Below are 21,305 nucleotides of genomic sequence, written 5' to 3'. Positions count from 1 at the left end.
GAGGATGACACTGCTGATACAAATTTCTAATTTCTGTCTTTCAGAAATTAGAGCAGTGAAAGGCCAATAAAGAACTTTTTAAACTTTATCATAAATTGTTTTACTTTATTTTTAAAGTAAAGTCTACATTGTGCCAGATTTAAATGTGGCACAATGCACACATAACAATCCTGCACAAAAGAGCTCAGCAAATTTTCATTAAAATACACATTTATCTAAAAACATTTAATTCACTTGTTACATTTTTTAATAAAGTCCATTGCAGGTTCAAAGATCATGGAATCATTAATCAATTTACCAGGCAATGCTATTGTTATTTTTTCCATCATTTCATCTGACATGTTCATTGTGACATCACATGTTTCTTATGACATCAGCATGACTCATCACATTCTATTAGAATTCCTTTGATCTGAAATCTATATAAGTAACCCAAACCCTGTGTCCATTCAGTTACAACCTCACTGAAGAGGCAAACAGCTTATACGCTTGACTGTAATTTGAGACACTTTTTTGAAGTGAACAAGGAACACAGTTAGCACTGTTGTAAGTAGTAGTAGATTTTAACTTTAGTTAAATTACAAAAATGTCTGAGTCCCCCTCCATTTCCAGTGATGTGATGGAAGAGAATGTAAACCTTCGCCAGCAAGTGAGGGAATTCAAAAATGAGAACGAAAACCTCCGAAAAACCATTGAACTGCTTCTCAAAGAATATGGGTTTTCTAAAAACAAGAACAAAAGGGAACTACAACTACAAAATGAGAAGCTTTGCTTGGAGAATTCAGAGCTGAACAATTGTGTTGCCAATTTGCAGTGTGAAAATCAAGCTTTGAGACAACAAGTTCAAGCAAAGGAGAGTGCTTATGAACAAAATGATCAAGAATGGAAAAGTGCTCTGGAGCAACTTAAAAACAACTTAAAAATGCCTTGTAAACACGAAGAGTATGAAATGGAGAAGCTGGCATTGCAGGAAAAAGTTGAAGATCTCCAATGGGACAACCAGGCATACAGATTAGACAATGATGCTATAATACAGAGCATGTGTGACCTGAAACAGACTTTTCAAAATGAAAAAGATAAAATGAGACAAAATGAACAGGCTCTGGAAGAAAGAATGCACCGTAACCGTGAAGAGTATGAAATGGAGAAGCTGGCATTGCAGGAAAAAGTTAAAGATCTCCAATGGGACAACCAGGCATACAGATTAGACAATGATGCTATAATACAGAGCATGTTTGACTTGAAACAGACTTTTCAAAATGAAAAAGATAAAATGAGACAGCAAATCCAGGCTCTTCAAAATGACATCCATGAGGCAAACGCAAGCCTGGAAAATTTCAAAGATTTTAAGGAACTGTATGAGGAATCAAAACAGGAAAATGAGTCTCTGAACAATCAAAACCAAGACCTGAAACAAGAAATTGAAGCAAAAAACATTGCTATTCAGGAAGAAGTTAAGGAGCTCAAATCTGTTTTGCAAGGACTCAAATCCTTTGAAGAAGAGAGTAACAGAATAAAGGAACAAAACAACGCTCTGGAACAGGAAGTCCAGGAGCTTACCAAAAAGTTGGCTGATTGTCAGAAGGAAATGAGACAAAATGAACAGGCTCTGGAAGAAAGAATGCACCGTAACCGTGAAGAGTATGAAATGGAGAAGCTGGCATTGCAGGAAAAAGTTAAAGATCTCCAAACGGACAACCAGGCACTCAGGTCAGAAAATGATGCTATAATACAGAGCATGTGTGACCTGAAACAGACTTTTCAAAATGAAGAAGTTAAAATGAGACAGCAAATCCAGGCTCTCCAAACTGACATCCATGAGGCAAACGCAAGCCTGGAAAATTTCAAAGATTTTAAGGAACTGTATGAGGAATCAAAACAGGAAAATGAGTCTCTGAACAATCAAAACCAAGACCTGAAACAAGAAATTGAAGCAAAAAACATTGCTATTCAGGAAGAAGTTAAGGAGCTCAAATCTGTTTTGCAAGAACTCAAATCCTTTGAAGAAGAGAGTAACAGAATAAAGGAACAAAACAACGCTCTGGAACAGGAAGTCCAGGAGCTTACCAAAAAGTTGGCTGATTGTCAGAAGGAAATGAGACAAAATGAACAGCCTCTGCAAAAAGAAATGCAAGAGCTTGATAAAGGTGAACCCCATCAAAGTAGTTTTGAGCTCACACCTGAATCCAATGAGTCAACTGAAAAGGAAGAGAGGATTAAAACAAGCGAAACTACAGACCTGGAGGAGAAAAACAAGGACATCCCTACAGAAAGTTCATCTCACATGGAAACTCCACAAGAGCAGACGTTTCAACCCAGAGACGTGGAGGATCACGGGGGATGGACAACATGGCTCCAAGGTGCTGCCTTGTATTTAGCATTTTCTGACTACATCTATCCCCATTTCTGAAAGGCAGTTTGCAGTAAGTAAGGGGAACGGAGCATTTCTTCCCCACTCCCATCTTTCGACATCCCATGTATATACACCACTACAACTCTTTCCCCTCAAGCCCCATAGACAATATAGAACAGGGGTGTCCAACTCCAGTCTTCAAAAACCAGATGTGCTAAGGAGGAGTGGATCAAGAAAGAAAGCTGTTTTCCTATAGATTTCTATAGGTTTGCATCAGGCTAGCTGTTGCCATCTGGTAGACTTCAGACTGAATGTACACTTAAGGTTCTTCTGTATTGGCTTCAAGTTTCCAACGAACAAGCTATGTCCATGTTTTGTACCATCTATGCCCCAACCAGTCGTGGAAGATGGCTGCCCCTTCCTGAGCCTGGTTCTTCCGAAGGTTTCTTCCTCTTAAAAGGGAGTTTTTCCTTCCCGCTGTCGCCAAGTGCTTGCTCAGAGGGGATCGTTGGATTGTTTGGGGTTTCTTTTATATTGCAGGGTCTTTACCATGCAATATAAAGTTCCTTGAGGCCACTGGCTATGCATTGGCCTAACTTAGCCAGTGGTCACATTGCATACATAGCTATTTATCAACCATCATTTGCATTCTAGATTCCAAAAGGTTGAATCTGTTGATCTGGACGTAGCGTTTTCAGTGGGAGAAATGTTTCCTCACTCATCCAAGTGACTGAAGGAGAATGTTTCTCCCATTGAAAACGCTACGTCCAGATCAACAGATTCAGCCTTTTGGGATTTACTTACCTGGATGCCTGAGCATGCATCAGTGCATTCTCTATTGCTTTTCCATCTTCTTTGTATGGTTGATTATAAGATTAATGGAGGTTTTCTCCATTTTCTTGAACTCAGTTGGAAACTTTTCTTAGCATGAGCTTTAACATAATTTCATGATAAAATAAAAAGAAATTGTGAAACAGTTTAAAGCTTTGTACTGTTTGCTTATTTGATTTTAACAAAGGTTTGGAGAATATGCTACTTTAGTGAGACAGTGTGTTCTTATCTGTATCTGTGGTTTTAAGTTTTTTGTACCCCACTTTAGTTGCATTTCTTTATTTCATTTAAATTAACTTTAAATACTTTAATGTAGCTGCTGTTTGGCTGTTTTTGCTCTTTGTTCCCTTAGAAGAGACTCTTACGGTTTACAAATGGCTCTCCATTTAGTATCACTCTGTGCCTTCTATTTTATCCTAATTTAGCAAATATGTATCATTTTTATTCAGTGTTTTCATGAAAGCCTTATTTGTATCTAATACTATTGGCGAGAAGATATACATGCAAGTTTGAAATCTTTTTTCCTTCACAGGGAAAAATGGCTAAAAGTCATTGTCCCATCTTAGCCAGCTCCTCACCCACACTTATCTGTTTGCCTGGGGTTATTTGCTTTGGATTAAATGTACTCATTTTGGTTCGAGTCGCACAAGGCCATGGTATACCTGATATTTGCAGATGACATTGTGATCTGTAGAAGAATAAGGAGCAGGTGTAAAAGAGCCTGGAGACGTGATGGTATACACTGGAGACAAGAGGAACGAAGGTCAGAATACACGAGTGTGAATTAGAGAGAGCAGGTGTAACAGTAAAGTTGCAAAGAACAAAGGTAGCAAAGGTAGATGCGTTTAAATATCTGGGGTCAACCATCCTAAGCAATGGACAGTCCAGAAGAGACGTAAAAAAAGAGGATGCAGACAGGATGAAGACAAGTATTAGTGGTGACTTGTGACAGGTGTAAGCATGATGAATGAGCAGCAAGACATAAAAGGGAAGACTTAGAAAGTGATAGTCAGAGCTGCTGTCATCCATGGTTTGGACATGGTGCCACTAACAGAAAGACAGGAAGTCGAGGCGGAAGTGGAGGAATTGAAAATGCTACCATATTCATATAAAGTAAGCAGAATGAACAAGATTAAAAATGAGTACATGAGAGGCATCGCTCATATTTGAGGAATTTGAAGATGGTGATGTCAGACTTAACCCTCTGTACCCCATAATGACTGCAGATGGCCGGTGTGTTTCTGTTACTTTGTTAAAGAAGCTTACTTCTGTCTGATGACAATGATACTGAGCTGAGTTCTTCAGGATTTCTCTCAGTAAGTGCTGCTGTTTTTGACACCGTTAGCTGCTGTTACCAAAACGTCCTTTGAAGGGGTACTTAGTTGTCACACCCAGCAAATAAACGATATGATGTGAGAATGTAGCCGAACTGTTTATCAGAGCAAAAGTGTGAGTTTTAGGTCTGTCATATAAAACATTAGTTGGTAAAACATGAGCTTATAACCAGATGTCTTTTCAGTAAAGCACTGGTCTGCAAATATTTTTCAGACAGGAAAATCAAAGCATGTGTGAGCTGCAAAGCGACTTTCAGCAGGAAAAAGCTCAAATGCATCACAAAATCCTGGCTCCTCAATATGTTCTTCAGGCAAAAAAAATGATAGAGAATTACAGAAAATGAAAGAATCATACAATATGACTGAATTAAAAAAAAAAAAAAAAGGTAGAAAAGACCTGAATCCTTTCAACTGTGCATTAATTTAATATTATTTAATATGCTTATTTAAGAAATTGCTACACACACAGATGACATTTATATGTCCTTGGATCGTTTAGAGCAATCTTGATTTTTAACAGGGTTTCACGTGTAGGGACAGAGGGGGACATTTAATAACAAAAAAACTAAAACTGGATCATCTATGAACTCAAGTTGAGGTAATGATGATGACTTGGTGAATTTAAGTAAAATAAATACATTAAAAAAAACCTGTTCTCCGTCAGCTCAGTCTTGAAGGATAAAAACATAACTCACAGTGTGATGAAGCATTCAGAGGATGACACTGCTGATACAAATTTCTAATTTCTGTCTTTCAGAAATTAGAGCAGTGAAAGGCCAATAAAGAACTTTTTAAACTTTATCATAAATTGTTTTACTTTATTTTTAAAGTAAAGTCTACATTGTGCCAGATTTAAATGTGGCACAATGCACACATAACAATCCTGCACAAAAGAGCTCAGCAAATTTTCATTAAAATACACATTTATCTAAAAACATTTAATTCACTTGTTACATTTTTTAATAAAGTCCATTGCAGGTTCAAAGATCATGGAATCATTAATCAATTTACCAGACAATGCTATTGTTATTTTTTCCATCATTTCATCTGACATGTTCATTGTGACATCACATGTTTCTTATGACATCAGCATGACTCATCACATTCTATTAGAATTCCTTTGATCTGAAATCTATATAAGTAACCCAAACCCTGTGTCCATTCAGTTACAACCTCACTGAAGAGGCAAACAGCTTATACGCTTGACTGTAATTTGAGACACTTTTTTGAAGTGAACAAGGAACACAGTTAGCACTGTTGTAAGTAGTAGTAGATTTTAACTTTAGTTAAATTACAAAAATGTCTGAGTCCCCCTCCATTTCCAGTGATGTGATGGAAGAGAATGTAAACCTTCGCCAGCAAGTGAGGGAATTCAAAAATGAGAACGAAAACCTCCGAAAAACCATTGAACTGCTTCTCAAAGAATATGGGTTTTCTAAAAACAAGAAAAAAAGGGAACTACAACTACAAAATGAGAAGCTTTGCTTGGAGAATTCAGAGCTGAACAATTGTGTTGCCAATTTGCAGTGTGAAAATCAAGCTTTGAGACAACAAGTTCAAGCAAAGGAGAGTGCTTATGAACAAAATGATCAAGAATGGAAAAGTGCTCTGGAGCAACTTAAAAACAACTTAAAAATGCCTTGTAAACACGAAGAGTATGAAATGGAGAAGCTGGCATTGCAGGAAAAAGTTGAAGATCTCCAATGGGACAACCAGGCATACAGATTAGACAATAATGCTATAATACAGAGCATGTTTGACTTGAAACAGACTTTTCAAAATGAAAAAGATAAAATGAGACAGCAAATCCAGGCTCTTCAAACTGACATCCATGAGGCAAACGCAAGCCTGGAAAATTTCAAAGATTTTAAGGAACTGTATGAGGAATCAAAACAGGAAAATGAGTCTCTGAACAATCAAAACCAAGACCTGAAACAAGAAATTGAAGCAAAAAACATTGCTATTCAGGAAGAAGTTAAGGAGCTCAAATCTGTTTTGCAAGGACTCAAATCCTTTGAAGAAGAGAGTAACAGAATAAAGGAACAAAACAACGCTCTGGAACAGGAAGTCCAGGAGCTTACCAAAAAGTTGGCTGATTGTCAGAAGGAAATGAGACAAAATGAACAGGCTCTGGAAGAAAGAATGCACCGTAACCGTGAAGAGTATGAAATGGAGAAGCTGGCATTGCAGGAAAAAGTTAAAGATCTCCAAACGGACAACCAGGCACTCAGGTCAGAAAATGATGCTATAATACAGAGCATGTGTGACCTGAAACAGACTTTTCAAAATGAAGAAGTTAAAATGAGACAGCAAATCCAGGCTCTCCAAACTGACATCCATGAGGCAAACGCAAGCCTGGAAAATTTCAAAGATTTTAAGGAACTGTATGAGGAATCAAAACAGGAAAATGAGTCTCTGAACAATCAAAACCAAGACCTGAAACAAGAAATTGAAGCAAAAAACATTGCTATTCAGGAAGAAGTTAAGGAGCTCAAATCTGTTTTGCAAGAACTCAAATCCTTTGAAGAAGAGAGTAACAGAATAAAGGAACAAAACAACGCTCTGGAACAGGAAGTCCAGGAGCTTACCAAAAAGTTGGCTGATTGTCAGAAGGAAATGAGACAAAATGAACAGCCTCTGCAAAAAGAAATGCAAGAGCTTGATAAAGGTGAACCCCATCAAAGTAGTTTTGAGCTCACACCTGAATCCAATGAGTCAACTGAAAAGGAAGAGAGGATTAAAACAAGCGAAACTACAGACCTGGAGGAGAAAAACAAGGACATCCCTACAGAAAGTTCATCTCACATGGAAACTCCACAAGAGCAGACGTTTCAACCCAGAGACGTGGAGGATCATGGGGGATGGACAACATGGCTCCAAGGTGCTGCCTTGTATTTAGCATTTTCTGACTACATCTATCCCCATTTCTGAAAGGCAGTTTGCAGTAAGTAAGGGGAACGGAGCATTTCTTCCCCACTCCCATCTTTCGACATCCCATGTATATACACCACTACAACTCTTTCCCCTCAAGCCCCATAGACAATATAGAACAGGGGTGTCCAACTCCAGTCTTCAAAAACCAGATGTGCTAAGGAGGAGTGGATCAAGAAAGAAAGCTGTTTTCCTATAGATTTCTATAGGTTTGCATCAGGCTAGCTGTTGCCATCTGGTAGACTTCAGACTGAATGTACACTTAAGGTTCTTCTGTATTGGCTTCAAGTTTCCAACGAACAAGCTATGTCCATGTTTTGTACCATCTATGCCCCAACCAGTCGTGGAAGATGGCTGCCCCTTCCTGAGCCTGGTTCTTCCGAAGGTTTCTTCCTCTTAAAAGGGAGTTTTTCCTTCCCGCTGTCGCCAAGTGCTTGCTCAGAGGGGATCGTTAGATTGTTTGGGGTTTCTTTTATATTGCAGGGTCTTTACCATGCAATATAAAGTTCCTTGAGGCCACTGGCTATGCATTGGCCTAACTTAGCCAGTGGTCACATTGCATACATAGCTATTTATCAACCATCATTTGCATTCTAGATTCCAAAAGGTTGAATCTGTTGATCTGGACGTAGCGTTTTCAGTGGGAGAAATGTTTCCTCACTCATCCAAGTGACTGAAGGAGAATGTTTCTCCCATTGAAAACGCTACGTCCAGATCAACAGATTCAGCCTTTTGGGATTTACTTACCTGGATGCCTGAGCATGCATCAGTGCATTCTCTATTGCTTTTCCATCTTCTTTGTATGGTTGATTATAAGATTAATGGAGGTTTTCTCCATTTTCTTGAACTCAGTTGGAAACTTTTCTTAGCATGAGCTTTAACATAATTTCATGATAAAATAAAAAGAAATTGTGAAACAGTTTAAAGCTTTGTACTGTTTGCTTATTTGATTTTAACAAAGGTTTGGAGAATATGCTACTTTAGTGAGACAGTGTGTTCTTATCTGTATCTGTGGTTTTAAGTTTTTTGTACCCCACTTTAGTTGCATTTCTTTATTTCATTTAAATTAACTTTAAATACTTTAATGTAGCTGCTGTTTGGCTGTTTTTGCTCTTTGTTCCCTTAGAAGAGACTCTTACGGTTTACAAATGGCTCTCCATTTAGTATCACTCTGTGCCTTCTATTTTATCCTAATTTAGCAAATATGTATCATTTTTATTCAGTGTTTTCATGAAAGCCTTATTTGTATCTAATACTATTGGCGAGAAGATATACATGCAAGTTTGAAATCTTTTTTCCTTCACAGGGAAAAATGGCTAAAAGTCATTGTCCCATCTTAGCCAGCTCCTCACCCACACTTATCTGTTTGCCTGGGGTTATTTGCTTTGGATTAAATGTACTCATTTTGGTTCGAGTCGCACAAGGCCATGGTATACCTGATATTTGCAGATGACATTGTGATCTGTAGAAGAATAAGGAGCAGGTGTAAAAGAGCCTGGAGACGTGATGGTATACACTGGAGACAAGAGGAACGAAGGTCAGAATACACGAGTGTGAATTAGAGAGAGCAGGTGTAACAGTAAAGTTGCAAAGAACAAAGGTAGCAAAGGTAGATGCGTTTAAATATCTGGGGTCAACCATCCTAAGCAATGGACAGTCCAGAAGAGACGTAAAAAAAGAGGATGCAGACAGGATGAAGACAAGTATTAGTGGTGACTTGTGACAGGTGTAAGCATGATGAATGAGCAGCAAGACATAAAAGGGAAGACTTAGAAAGTGATAGTCAGAGCTGCTGTCATCCATGGTTTGGACATGGTGCCACTAACAGAAAGACAGGAAGTCGAGGCGGAAGTGGAGGAATTGAAAATGCTACCATATTCATATAAAGTAAGCAGAATGAACAAGATTAAAAATGAGTACATGAGAGGCATCGCTCATATTTGAGGAATTTGAAGATGGTGATGTCAGACTTAACCCTCTGTACCCCATAATGACTGCAGATGGCCGGTGTGTTTCTGTTACTTTGTTAAAGAAGCTTACTTCTGTCTGATGACAATGATACTGAGCTGAGTTCTTCAGGATTTCTCTCAGTAAGTGCTGCTGTTTTTGACACCGTTAGCTGCTGTTACCAAAACGTCCTTTGAAGGGGTACTTAGTTGTCACACCCAGCAAATAAACGATATGATGTGAGAATGTAGCCGAACTGTTTATCAGAGCAAAAGTGTGAGTTTTAGGTCTGTCATATAAAACATTAGTTGGTAAAACATGAGCTTATAACCAGATGTCTTTTCAGTAAAGCACTGGTCTGCAAATATTTTTCAGACAGGAAAATCAAAGCATGTGTGAGCTGCAAAGCGACTTTCAGCAGGAAAAAGCTCAAATGCATCACAAAATCCTGGCTCCTCAATATGTTCTTCAGGCAAAAAAAATGATAGAGAATTACAGAAAATGAAAGAATCATACAATATGACTGAATTAAAAAAAAAAAAAAAAGGTAGAAAAGACCTGAATCCTTTCAACTGTGCATTAATTTAATATTATTTAATATGCTTATTTAAGAAATTGCTACACACACAGATGACATTTATATGTCCTTGGATCGTTTAGAGCAATCTTGATTTTTAACAGGGTTTCACGTGTAGGGACAGAGGGGGACATTTAATAACAAAAAAACTAAAACTGGATCATCTATGAACTCAAGTTGAGGTAATGATGATGACTTGGTGAATTTAAGTAAAATAAATACATTAAAAAAAACCTGTTCTCCGTCAGCTCAGTCTTGAAGGATAAAAACATAACTCACAGTGTGATGAAGCATTCAGAGGATGACACTGCTGATACAAATTTCTAATTTCTGTCTTTCAGAAATTAGAGCAGTGAAAGGCCAATAAAGAACTTTTTAAACTTTATCATAAATTGTTTTACTTTATTTTTAAAGTAAAGTCTACATTGTGCCAGATTTAAATGTGGCACAATGCACACATAACAATCCTGCACAAAAGAGCTCAGCAAATTTTCATTAAAATACACATTTATCTAAAAACATTTAATTCACTTGTTACATTTTTTAATAAAGTCCATTGCAGGTTCAAAGATCATGGAATCATTAATCAATTTACCAGACAATGCTATTGTTATTTTTTCCATCATTTCATCTGACATGTTCATTGTGACATCACATGTTTCTTATGACATCAGCATGACTCATCACATTCTATTAGAATTCCTTTGATCTGAAATCTATATAAGTAACCCAAACCCTGTGTCCATTCAGTTACAACCTCACTGAAGAGGCAAACAGCTTATACGCTTGACTGTAATTTGAGACACTTTTTTGAAGTGAACAAGGAACACAGTTAGCACTGTTGTAAGTAGTAGTAGATTTTAACTTTAGTTAAATTACAAAAATGTCTGAGTCCCCCTCCATTTCCAGTGATGTGATGGAAGAGAATGTAAACCTTCGCCAGCAAGTGAGGGAATTCAAAAATGAGAACGAAAACCTCCGAAAAACCATTGAACTGCTTCTCAAAGAATATGGGTTTTCTAAAAACAAGAAAAAAAGGGAACTACAACTACAAAATGAGAAGCTTTGCTTGGAGAATTCAGAGCTGAACAATTGTGTTGCCAATTTGCAGTGTGAAAATCAAGCTTTGAGACAACAAGTTCAAGCAAAGGAGAGTGCTTATGAACAAAATGATCAAGAATGGAAAAGTGCTCTGGAGCAACTTAAAAACAACTTAAAAATGCCTTGTAAACACGAAGAGTATGAAATGGAGAAGCTGGCATTGCAGGAAAAAGTTGAAGATCTCCAATGGGACAACCAGGCATACAGATTAGACAATAATGCTATAATACAGAGCATGTTTGACTTGAAACAGACTTTTCAAAATGAAAAAGATAAAATGAGACAGCAAATCCAGGCTCTTCAAACTGACATCCATGAGGCAAACGCAAGCCTGGAAAATTTCAAAGATTTTAAGGAACTGTATGAGGAATCAAAACAGGAAAATGAGTCTCTGAACAATCAAAACCAAGACCTGAAACAAGAAATTGAAGCAAAAAACATTGCTATTCAGGAAGAAGTTAAGGAGCTCAAATCTGTTTTGCAAGGACTCAAATCCTTTGAAGAAGAGAGTAACAGAATAAAGGAACAAAACAACGCTCTGGAACAGGAAGTCCAGGAGCTTACCAAAAAGTTGGCTGATTGTCAGAAGGAAATGAGACAAAATGAACAGGCTCTGGAAGAAAGAATGCACCGTAACCGTGAAGAGTATGAAATGGAGAAGCTGGCATTGCAGGAAAAAGTTAAAGATCTCCAAACGGACAACCAGGCACTCAGGTCAGAAAATGATGCTATAATACAGAGCATGTGTGACCTGAAACAGACTTTTCAAAATGAAGAAGTTAAAATGAGACAGCAAATCCAGGCTCTCCAAACTGACATCCATGAGGCAAACGCAAGCCTGGAAAATTTCAAAGATTTTAAGGAACTGTATGAGGAATCAAAACAGGAAAATGAGTCTCTGAACAATCAAAACCAAGACCTGAAACAAGAAATTGAAGCAAAAAACATTGCTATTCAGGAAGAAGTTAAGGAGCTCAAATCTGTTTTGCAAGAACTCAAATCCTTTGAAGAAGAGAGTAACAGAATAAAGGAACAAAACAACGCTCTGGAACAGGAAGTCCAGGAGCTTACCAAAAAGTTGGCTGATTGTCAGAAGGAAATGAGACAAAATGAACAGCCTCTGCAAAAAGAAATGCAAGAGCTTGATAAAGGTGAACCCCATCAAAGTAGTTTTGAGCTCACACCTGAATCCAATGAGTCAACTGAAAAGGAAGAGAGGATTAAAACAAGCGAAACTACAGACCTGGAGGAGAAAAACAAGGACATCCCTACAGAAAGTTCATCTCACATGGAAACTCCACAAGAGCAGACGTTTCAACCCAGAGACGTGGAGGATCATGGGGGATGGACAACATGGCTCCAAGGTGCTGCCTTGTATTTAGCATTTTCTGACTACATCTATCCCCATTTCTGAAAGGCAGTTTGCAGTAAGTAAGGGGAACGGAGCATTTCTTCCCCACTCCCATCTTTCGACATCCCATGTATATACACCACTACAACTCTTTCCCCTCAAGCCCCATAGACAATATAGAACAGGGGTGTCCAACTCCAGTCTTCAAAAACCAGATGTGCTAAGGAGGAGTGGATCAAGAAAGAAAGCTGTTTTCCTATAGATTTCTATAGGTTTGCATCAGGCTAGCTGTTGCCATCTGGTAGACTTCAGACTGAATGTACACTTAAGGTTCTTCTGTATTGGCTTCAAGTTTCCAACGAACAAGCTATGTCCATGTTTTGTACCATCTATGCCCCAACCAGTCGTGGAAGATGGCTGCCCCTTCCTGAGCCTGGTTCTTCCGAAGGTTTCTTCCTCTTAAAAGGGAGTTTTTCCTTCCCGCTGTCGCCAAGTGCTTGCTCAGAGGGGATCGTTAGATTGTTTGGGGTTTCTTTTATATTGCAGGGTCTTTACCATGCAATATAAAGTTCCTTGAGGCCACTGGCTATGCATTGGCCTAACTTAGCCAGTGGTCACATTGCATACATAGCTATTTATCAACCATCATTTGCATTCTAGATTCCAAAAGGTTGAATCTGTTGATCTGGACGTAGCGTTTTCAGTGGGAGAAATGTTTCCTCACTCATCCAAGTGACTGAAGGAGAATGTTTCTCCCATTGAAAACGCTACGTCCAGATCAACAGATTCAGCCTTTTGGGATTTACTTACCTGGATGCCTGAGCATGCATCAGTGCATTCTCTATTGCTTTTCCATCTTCTTTGTATGGTTGATTATAAGATTAATGGAGGTTTTCTCCATTTTCTTGAACTCAGTTGGAAACTTTTCTTAGCATGAGCTTTAACATAATTTCATGATAAAATAAAAAGAAATTGTGAAACAGTTTAAAGCTTTGTACTGTTTGCTTATTTGATTTTAACAAAGGTTTGGAGAATATGCTACTTTAGTGAGACAGTGTGTTCTTATCTGTATCTGTGGTTTTAAGTTTTTTGTACCCCACTTTAGTTGCATTTCTTTATTTCATTTAAATTAACTTTAAATACTTTAATGTAGCTGCTGTTTGGCTGTTTTTGCTCTTTGTTCCCTTAGAAGAGACTCTTACGGTTTACAAATGGCTCTCCATTTAGTATCACTCTGTGCCTTCTATTTTATCCTAATTTAGCAAATATGTATCATTTTTATTCAGTGTTTTCATGAAAGCCTTATTTGTATCTAATACTATTGGCGAGAAGATATACATGCAAGTTTGAAATCTTTTTTCCTTCACAGGGAAAAATGGCTAAAAGTCATTGTCCCATCTTAGCCAGCTCCTCACCCACACTTATCTGTTTGCCTGGGGTTATTTGCTTTGGATTAAATGTACTCATTTTGGTTCGAGTCGCACAAGGCCATGGTATACCTGATATTTGCAGATGACATTGTGATCTGTAGAAGAATAAGGAGCAGGTGTAAAAGAGCCTGGAGACGTGATGGTATACACTGGAGACAAGAGGAACGAAGGTCAGAATACACGAGTGTGAATTAGAGAGAGCAGGTGTAACAGTAAAGTTGCAAAGAACAAAGGTAGCAAAGGTAGATGCGTTTAAATATCTGGGGTCAACCATCCTAAGCAATGGACAGTCCAGAAGAGACGTAAAAAAGAGGATGCAGACAGGATGAAGACAAGTATTAGTGGTGACTTGTGACAGGTGTAAGCATGATGAATGAGCAGCAAGACATAAAAGGGAAGACTTAGAAAGTGATAGTCAGAGCTGCTGTCATCCATGGTTTGGACATGGTGCCACTAACAGAAAGACAGGAAGTCGAGGCGGAAGTGGAGGAATTGAAAATGCTACCATATTCATATAAAGTAAGCAGAATGAACAAGATTAAAAATGAGTACATGAGAGGCATCGCTCATATTTGAGGAATTTGAAGATGGTGATGTCAGACTTAACCCTCTGTACCCCATAATGACTGCAGATGGCCGGTGTGTTTCTGTTACTTTGTTAAAGAAGCTTACTTCTGTCTGATGACAATGATACTGAGCTGAGTTCTTCAGGATTTCTCTCAGTAAGTGCTGCTGTTTTTGACACCGTTAGCTGCTGTTACCAAAACGTCCTTTGAAGGGGTACTTAGTTGTCACACCCAGCAAATAAACGATATGATGTGAGAATGTAGCCGAACTGTTTATCAGAGCAAAAGTGTGAGTTTTAGGTCTGTCATATAAAACATTAGTTGGTAAAACATGAGCTTATAACCAGATGTCTTTTCAGTAAAGCACTGGTCTGCAAATATTTTTCAGACAGGAAAATCAAAGCATGTGTGAGCTGCAAAGCGACTTTCAGCAGGAAAAAGCTCAAATGCATCACAAAATCCTGGCTCCTCAATATGTTCTTCAGGCAAAAAAAATGATAGAGAATTACAGAAAATGAAAGAATCATACAATATGACTGAATTAAAAAAAAAAAAAAAAGGTAGAAAAGACCTGAATCCTTTCAACTGTGCATTAATTTAATATTATTTAATATGCTTATTTAAGAAATTGCTACACACACAGATGACATTTATATGTCCTTGGATCGTTTAGAGCAATCTTGATTTTTAACAGGGTTTCACGTGTAGGGACAGAGGGGGACATTTAATAACAAAAAAACTAAAACTGGATCATCTATGAACTCAAGTTGAGGTAATGATGATGACTTGGTGAATTTAAGTAAAATAAATACATTTAAAAAAAAAAACCTGTTCTCCATCAGCTCAGTCTTGAAGGATAAAAACATAACTCACAGTGTGATGAAGCATTCAGAGGATGACACTGCTGATACAAATTTCTAATTTCTGTCTTTCAGAAATTAGAGCAGTGAAAGGCCAATAAAGAACTTTTTAAACTTTATCATAAATTGTTTTACTTTATTTTTAAAGTAAAGTCTACATTGTGCCAGATTTAAATGTGGCACAATGCACACATAACAATCCTGCACAAAAGAGCTCAGCAAATTTTCATTAAAATACACATTTATCTAAAAACATTTAATTCACTTGTTACATTTTTTAATAAAGTCCATTGCAGGTTCAAAGATCATGGAATCATTAATCAATTTACCAGACAATGCTATTGTTATTTTTTCCATCATTTCATCTGACATGTTCATTGTGACATCACATGTTTCTTATGACATCAGCATGACTCATCACATTCTATTAGAATTCCTTTGATCTGAAATCTATATAAGTAACCCAAACCCTGTGTCCATTCAGTTACAACCTCACTGAAGAGGCAAACAGCTTATACGCTTGACTGTAATTTGAGACACTTTTTTGAAGTGAACAAGGAACACAGTTAGCACTGTTGTAAGTAGTAGTAGATTTTAACTTTAGTTAAATTACAAAAATGTCTGAGTCCCCCTCCATTTCCAGTGATGTGATGGAAGAGAATGTAAACCTTCGCCAGCAAGTGAGGGAATTCAAAGATGAGAACGAAAACCTCCGAAAAACCATTGAACTGCTTCTCAAAGAATATGGGTTTTCTAAAAACAAGAACAAAAGGGAACTACAACTACAAAATGAGAAGCTTTGCTTGGAGAATTCAGAGCTGAACAATTGTGTTGCCAATTTGCAGTGTGAAAATCAAGCTTTGAGACAACAAGTTCAAGCAAAGGAGAGTGCTTATGAACAAAATGATCAAGAATGGAAAAGTGCTCTGGAGCAACTTAAAAACAACTTAAAAATGCCTTGTAAACACGAAGAGTATGAAATGGAGAAGCTGGCATTGCAGGAAAAAGTTGAAGATCTCCAATGGGACAACCAGGCATACAGATTAGACAATGATGCTATAATACAGAGCATGTGTGACCTGAAACAGACTTTTCAAAATGAAAAAGATAAAATGAGACAAAATGAACAGGCTCTGGAAGAAAGAATGCACCGTAACCGTGAAGAGTATGAAATGGAGAAGCTGGCATTGCAGGAAAAAGTTAAAGATCTCCAATGGGACAACCAGGCATACAGATTAGACAATGATGCTATAATACAGAGCATGTTTTACTTGAAACAGACTTTTCAAAATGAAAAAGATAAAATGAGACAGCAAATCCAGGCTCTTCAAAATGACATCCATGAGGCAAACGCAAGCCTGGAAAATTTCAAAGATTTTAAGGAACTGTATGAGGAATCAAAACAGGAAAATGAGTCTCTGAACAATCAAAACCAAGACCTGAAACAAGAAATTGAAGCAAAAAACATTGCTATTCAGGAAGAAGTTAAGGAGCTCAAATCTGTTTTGCAAGGACTCAAATCCTTTGAAGAAGAGAGTAACAGAATAAAGGAACAAAACAACGCTCTGGAACAGGAAGTCCAGGAGCTTACCAAAAAGTTGGCTGATTGTCAGAAGGAAATGAGACAAAATGAACAGGTTCTGGAAGAAAGAATGCACCGTAACCGTGAAGAGTATGAAATGGAGAAGCTGGCATTGCAGGAAAAAGTTAAAGATCTCCAAACGGACAACCAGGCACTCAGGTCAGAAAATGATGCTATAATACAGAGCATGTGTGACCTGAAACAGACTTTTCAAAATGAAGAAGTTAAAATGAGACAGCAAATCCAGGCTCTCCAAACTGACATCCATGAGGCAAACGCAAGCCTGGAAAATTTCAAAGATTTTAAGGAACTGTATGAGGAATCAAAACAGGAAAATGAGTCTCTGAACAATCAAAACCAAGACCTGAAACAAGAAATTGAAGCAAAAAACATTGCTATTCAGGAAGAAGTTAAGGAGCTCAAATCTGTTTTGCAAGAACTCAAATCCTTTGAAGAAGAGAGTAACAGAATAAAGGAACAAAACAACGCTCTGGAACAGGAAGTCCAGGAGCTTACCAAAAAGTTGGCTGATTGTCAGAAGGAAATGAGACAAAATGAACAGCCTCTGGAAGAAAGAATGCACCGTAACCGTGAAGAGTATGAAATGGAGAAGCTGGCATTGCAGGAAAAAGTTAAAGATCTCCAAACGGACAACCAGGCACTCAGGTCAGAAAATGATGCTATAATACAGAGCATGTGTGACCTGAAACAGACTTTTCAAAATGAAGAAGTTAAAATGAGACAGCAAATCCAGGCTCTCCAAACTGACATCCATGAGGCAAACGCAAGCCTGGAAAATTTCAAAGATTTTAAGGAACTGTATGAGGAATCAAAACAGGAAAATGAGTCTCTGAACAATCAAAACCAAGACCTGAAACAAGACATTGAAGCAAAAAACATTGCTATTCAGGAAGAAGTTAAGGAGCTCAAATCTGTTTTGCAAGAACTCAAATCCTTTGAAGAAGAGAGTAACAGAATAGAGGAACAAAACAACGCTCTGGAACAGGAAGTCCAGGAGCTTACCAAAAAGTTGGCTGATTGTCAGAAGGAAATGAGACAAAATGAACAGGCTCTGCAAAAAGAAATGCAAGAGCTTGATAAAGGTGAACCCCATCAAAGTAGTTTTGAGCTCACACCTGAATCCAATGAGTCAACTGAAAAGGAAGAGAGGATTAAAACAAGCGAAACTACAGACCTGGAGGAGAAAAACAAGGACATCCCTACAGAAAGTTCATCTCACATGGAAACTCCACAAGAGCAGACGTTTCAACCCAGAGACGTGGAGGATCATGGGGGATGGACAACATGGCTCCAAGGTGCTGCCTTGTATTTAGCATTTTCTGACTACATCTATCCCCATTTCTGAAAGGCAGTTTGCAGTAAGTAAGGGGAACGGAGCATTTCTTCCCCACTCCCATCTTTCGACATCCCATGTATATACACCACTACAACTCTTTCCCCTCAAGCCCCATAGACAATATAGAACAGGGGTGTCCAACTCCAGTCTTCAAAAACCAGATGTGCTAAGGAGGAGTGGATCAAGAAAGAAAGCTGTTTTCCTATAGATTTCTATAGGTTTGCATCAGGCTAGCTGTTGCCATCTGGTAGACTTCAGACTGAATGTACACTTAAGGTTCTTCTGTATTGGCTTCAAGTTTCCAACGAACAAGCTATGTCCATGTTTTGTACCATCTATGCCCCAACCAGTCGTGGAGGATGGCTGCCCCTTCCTGAGCCTGGTTCTTCCGAAGGTTTCTTCCTCTTAAAAGGGAGTTTTTCCTTCCCGCTGTCGCCAAGTGCTTGCTCAGAGGGGATCGTTAGATTGTTTGGGGTTTCTTTTATATTGCAGGGTCTTTACCATGCAATATAAAGTTCCTTGAGGCCACTGGCTATGCATTGGCCTAACTTAGCCAGTGGTCACATTGCATACATAGCTATTTATCAACCATCATTTGCATTCTAGATTCCAAAAGGTTGAATCTGTTGATCTGGACGTAGCGTTTTCAGTGGGAGAAATGTTTCCTCACTCATCCAAGTGACTGAAGGAGAATGTTTCTCCCATTGAAAACGCTACGTCCAGATCAACAGATTCAGCCTTTTGGGATTTACTTACCTGGATGCCTGAGCATGCATCAGTGCATTCTCTATTGCTTTTCCATCTTCTTTGTATGGTTGATTATAAGATTAATGGAGGTTTTCTCCATTTTCTTGAACTCAGTTGGAAACTTTTCTTAGCATGAGCTTTAATTAACATAATTTGCTGATGAAATAAAAAAGAAACTTTGAAAGGATTTAAAGCTTTGTGCAGTTTGATTATTTGATTGTTAGCAAAAGGTTTGGAAATATGCTATTTTTGTGGGCTAGTCTGTTCTTTTCTTTATCTGTGGTTTTAAGTTTGCATCAAGGTTGTTTTGTACCCCACTTTTGTTGCATTTCTGTATTTGCTTTAAATTAACTTTAGATATTTTAATGTATCTGCTTTAAATTTAAAGCAAAGGGTATCTTGTATGCAGAGATACTCTGTAAAAATAAAAACAAGTTTAAAGATTGGTAAAACCAATGTCAGAAAAATAGTGTCAGAAAAATATTGCAAAATAACTTAAACTAACGATCACATAATTTATTTCCATCACTGTATTCCTTTGGGATAATAAATGAAAAAAACCCGTTATTTTAGCTTTAAATTCACATGAAATATTGTGTATCTTTAACAGATTCTGTATGTTTTAAGTACAGAATGATGAGATTTTGTGCTCTTTTCAATGGCTTTTAACGAGACACAAAAAAAAATTAAAATTAAAATTAAACACATGTAGATAGTCAACTTGTGTTTTAATCTAGGTGCAGTTGTAAACAGGTACAGTTTAGGTCAATTGTGAAATGGTGCCCAGGTAGTCTAGCTCATGGCGTCCATAGGTGCAATTGCATGAAGCCTCAGGACCAATGTCTTCGTGCAAGAAGGAATGAAATGAACACTGTCAGTCCTTTAGTGGCTTTAGTGACTTGTGCTCACAGTCAAGCACATGTAAATCCTCTGACATTCCCATTCCCCTTCCACTATATATGTTGTGTCCTCCAAACACACAGGCCTGCCCTGCTTGACCATCTCAATCTCTGTCACTTTCGCAAACAAAGATTTTAAAGTTGGAACTTGCCTCTAAAGTAAACCTACATATAGATGTAGATCTCCAGATCTACATCTAATGGCTGGTTTGGTTTCATTCTCCGTCCTTGCTGTGCCCCTCAACTTTCCCCTTCCTGCCTTATATAGCTGCCTTATATTTCCAACACCTTTCTATAAGGTGTTGGAAATATAAGGCAGCTTCCTGACAACGTCGCCAGTACCTTGAGCCTTGGTGCTCACCACATTGCATAGTTTAGCTGTACCTTTAACTGGGATCATTTTGGCTTCCCCACTTTCTTGATCTAGGCTCCTAACGTCAGTAATTCCTGTGGTGTGCTGCACAAGAAATGGAATGATGGGGAAATCATTACCCATAATGACTGCAAATGGTAACTTTTAAGCCAAGACTTCTGACATAACAAAGGTCTGAACCTTGCTGTCAGATATACACATGTGCATTTCCATGTATATAGCTTATGCAGGACTTGTCTTCATTCCATTTATCTTGAGGCACTAAAGTGGACAATGCTGACTGAAATCTTTCCCGTTTCTAATGATACTGTAACACACTGACCATTAATCAGAAAAGGGAATGGGAGGAGCTATTTGCTGAATTGTACACACGGAGGTTGGCCTAGGAACTGTGCAAAAACAGACGATTTTGTCTCGTTTGTAAGTGGACAAGAATACTGAGTGTAACATAAAACATTACATTTTATATATGGTGTGGAGAATCCAGATAATGCACTAAAACAATGTGGGAGAGCAATGACTGTTATGATGCTGTTAACATTAGTTTCTTGCTAATCTTTATATATATAGGTTTGCAGTGTCACTGACAAGAAGCATGTTTTTCAAGATTCCCATGATTTCGTTCACACAGTCAGACACAGTCACAGCTCAGTATAAAAAAATGGAGTGTAAGGAATGTAGAATATGCACAAATTAAACAAATGCAGCATGTGTGCACTATATGTCAACAAATGGTGTATATTTGCTATGTGCTACAAATGGGGAACATACAGACATACATATGCTACAGCCATTATAGTATGATTAAATCATGCATTTATATGGGAAGACAGCAGTTACATTTTTGAATATATTGCAATATATGCAAGCAACATGTATAGGCATGTGTTGATTAATATGAAAAAACACTGATGTGATGAAAACCAGTGCTATAATTTAACATTACACCAGGTACACAACTATTTTGTACTTTGAGAACACCAGAAGAAAGTAGTTCCTCAATTTCAACTAATAACTCATAACTAATGGCTATAGTAATAATTACTAAATCATGCATATAATTTTT

At 37.9% G+C, this 21,305-nt stretch overlaps 3 protein-coding genes across 3 annotated transcripts; all 3 read left to right on the top strand.

The window, feature by feature from the left end:
* The first annotated feature begins 453 nt into the window (after positions 1 to 453).
* LOC146549695 (uncharacterized) lies at positions 454 to 8,375 on the top strand. The gene is made up of 2 exons (XM_085263313.1): positions 454 to 2,407; positions 5,821 to 8,375. Exons 1-2 carry the CDS (start codon positions 587 to 589, stop codon positions 7,447 to 7,449), a joined length of 3,450 nt encoding a protein of 1,149 aa, XP_085119439.1. The 5' UTR covers positions 454 to 586; the 3' UTR covers positions 7,450 to 8,375.
* Positions 8,376 to 10,738: 2,363 nt separating this feature from the next.
* On the top strand, positions 10,739 to 13,414 carry LOC146549694 (uncharacterized). The gene has a single exon (XM_085262519.1). It carries the CDS (start codon positions 10,857 to 10,859, stop codon positions 12,486 to 12,488), a length of 1,632 nt encoding a protein of 543 aa, XP_085118645.1. The 5' UTR covers positions 10,739 to 10,856; the 3' UTR covers positions 12,489 to 13,414.
* Positions 13,415 to 15,777: 2,363 nt separating this feature from the next.
* LOC146549693 (uncharacterized) lies at positions 15,778 to 19,119 on the top strand. Its single transcript, XM_085262518.1, has one exon. The coding sequence runs from the start codon at positions 15,899 to 15,901 to the stop codon at positions 18,227 to 18,229; it is 2,331 nt and encodes a 776-aa protein (XP_085118644.1). The 5' UTR covers positions 15,778 to 15,898; the 3' UTR covers positions 18,230 to 19,119.
* Positions 19,120 to 21,305: the final 2,186 nt, after the last annotated feature.

The sequence above is a fragment of the Mchenga conophoros genome, linkage group LG22 (assembly GCF_057382185.1).
Source record: "Mchenga conophoros isolate Kocher_MC1m ecotype Shallow Benthic linkage group LG22, M_conophoros_male_GT1.1, whole genome shotgun sequence".
Classification (NCBI taxonomy): domain Eukaryota; kingdom Metazoa; phylum Chordata; class Actinopteri; order Cichliformes; family Cichlidae; genus Mchenga; species Mchenga conophoros.
Note: the sequence above shows the minus strand (reverse complement) of the source record. Positions and strands in the feature narration are given on the sequence as shown.

Excerpts from the sequence above, each read along its gene's own strand:
- LOC146549693 (XM_085262518.1), top strand. The coding sequence starts at position 15,899 with ATGTCTGAGTCCCCCTCCATTTCCAGTGATGTGATGGAAGAGAATGTA.
- LOC146549694 (XM_085262519.1), top strand. The coding sequence starts at position 10,857 with ATGTCTGAGTCCCCCTCCATTTCCAGTGATGTGATGGAAGAGAATGTA.
- LOC146549695 (XM_085263313.1), top strand. The coding sequence starts at position 587 with ATGTCTGAGTCCCCCTCCATTTCCAGTGATGTGATGGAAGAGAATGTA. Across the intron at positions 2,408-5,820 it reads ACTACATCTATCCCCATTTC|TCTGAGTCCCCCTCCATTTC; the intron begins TGAAAGGCAGTT and ends ATTACAAAAATG.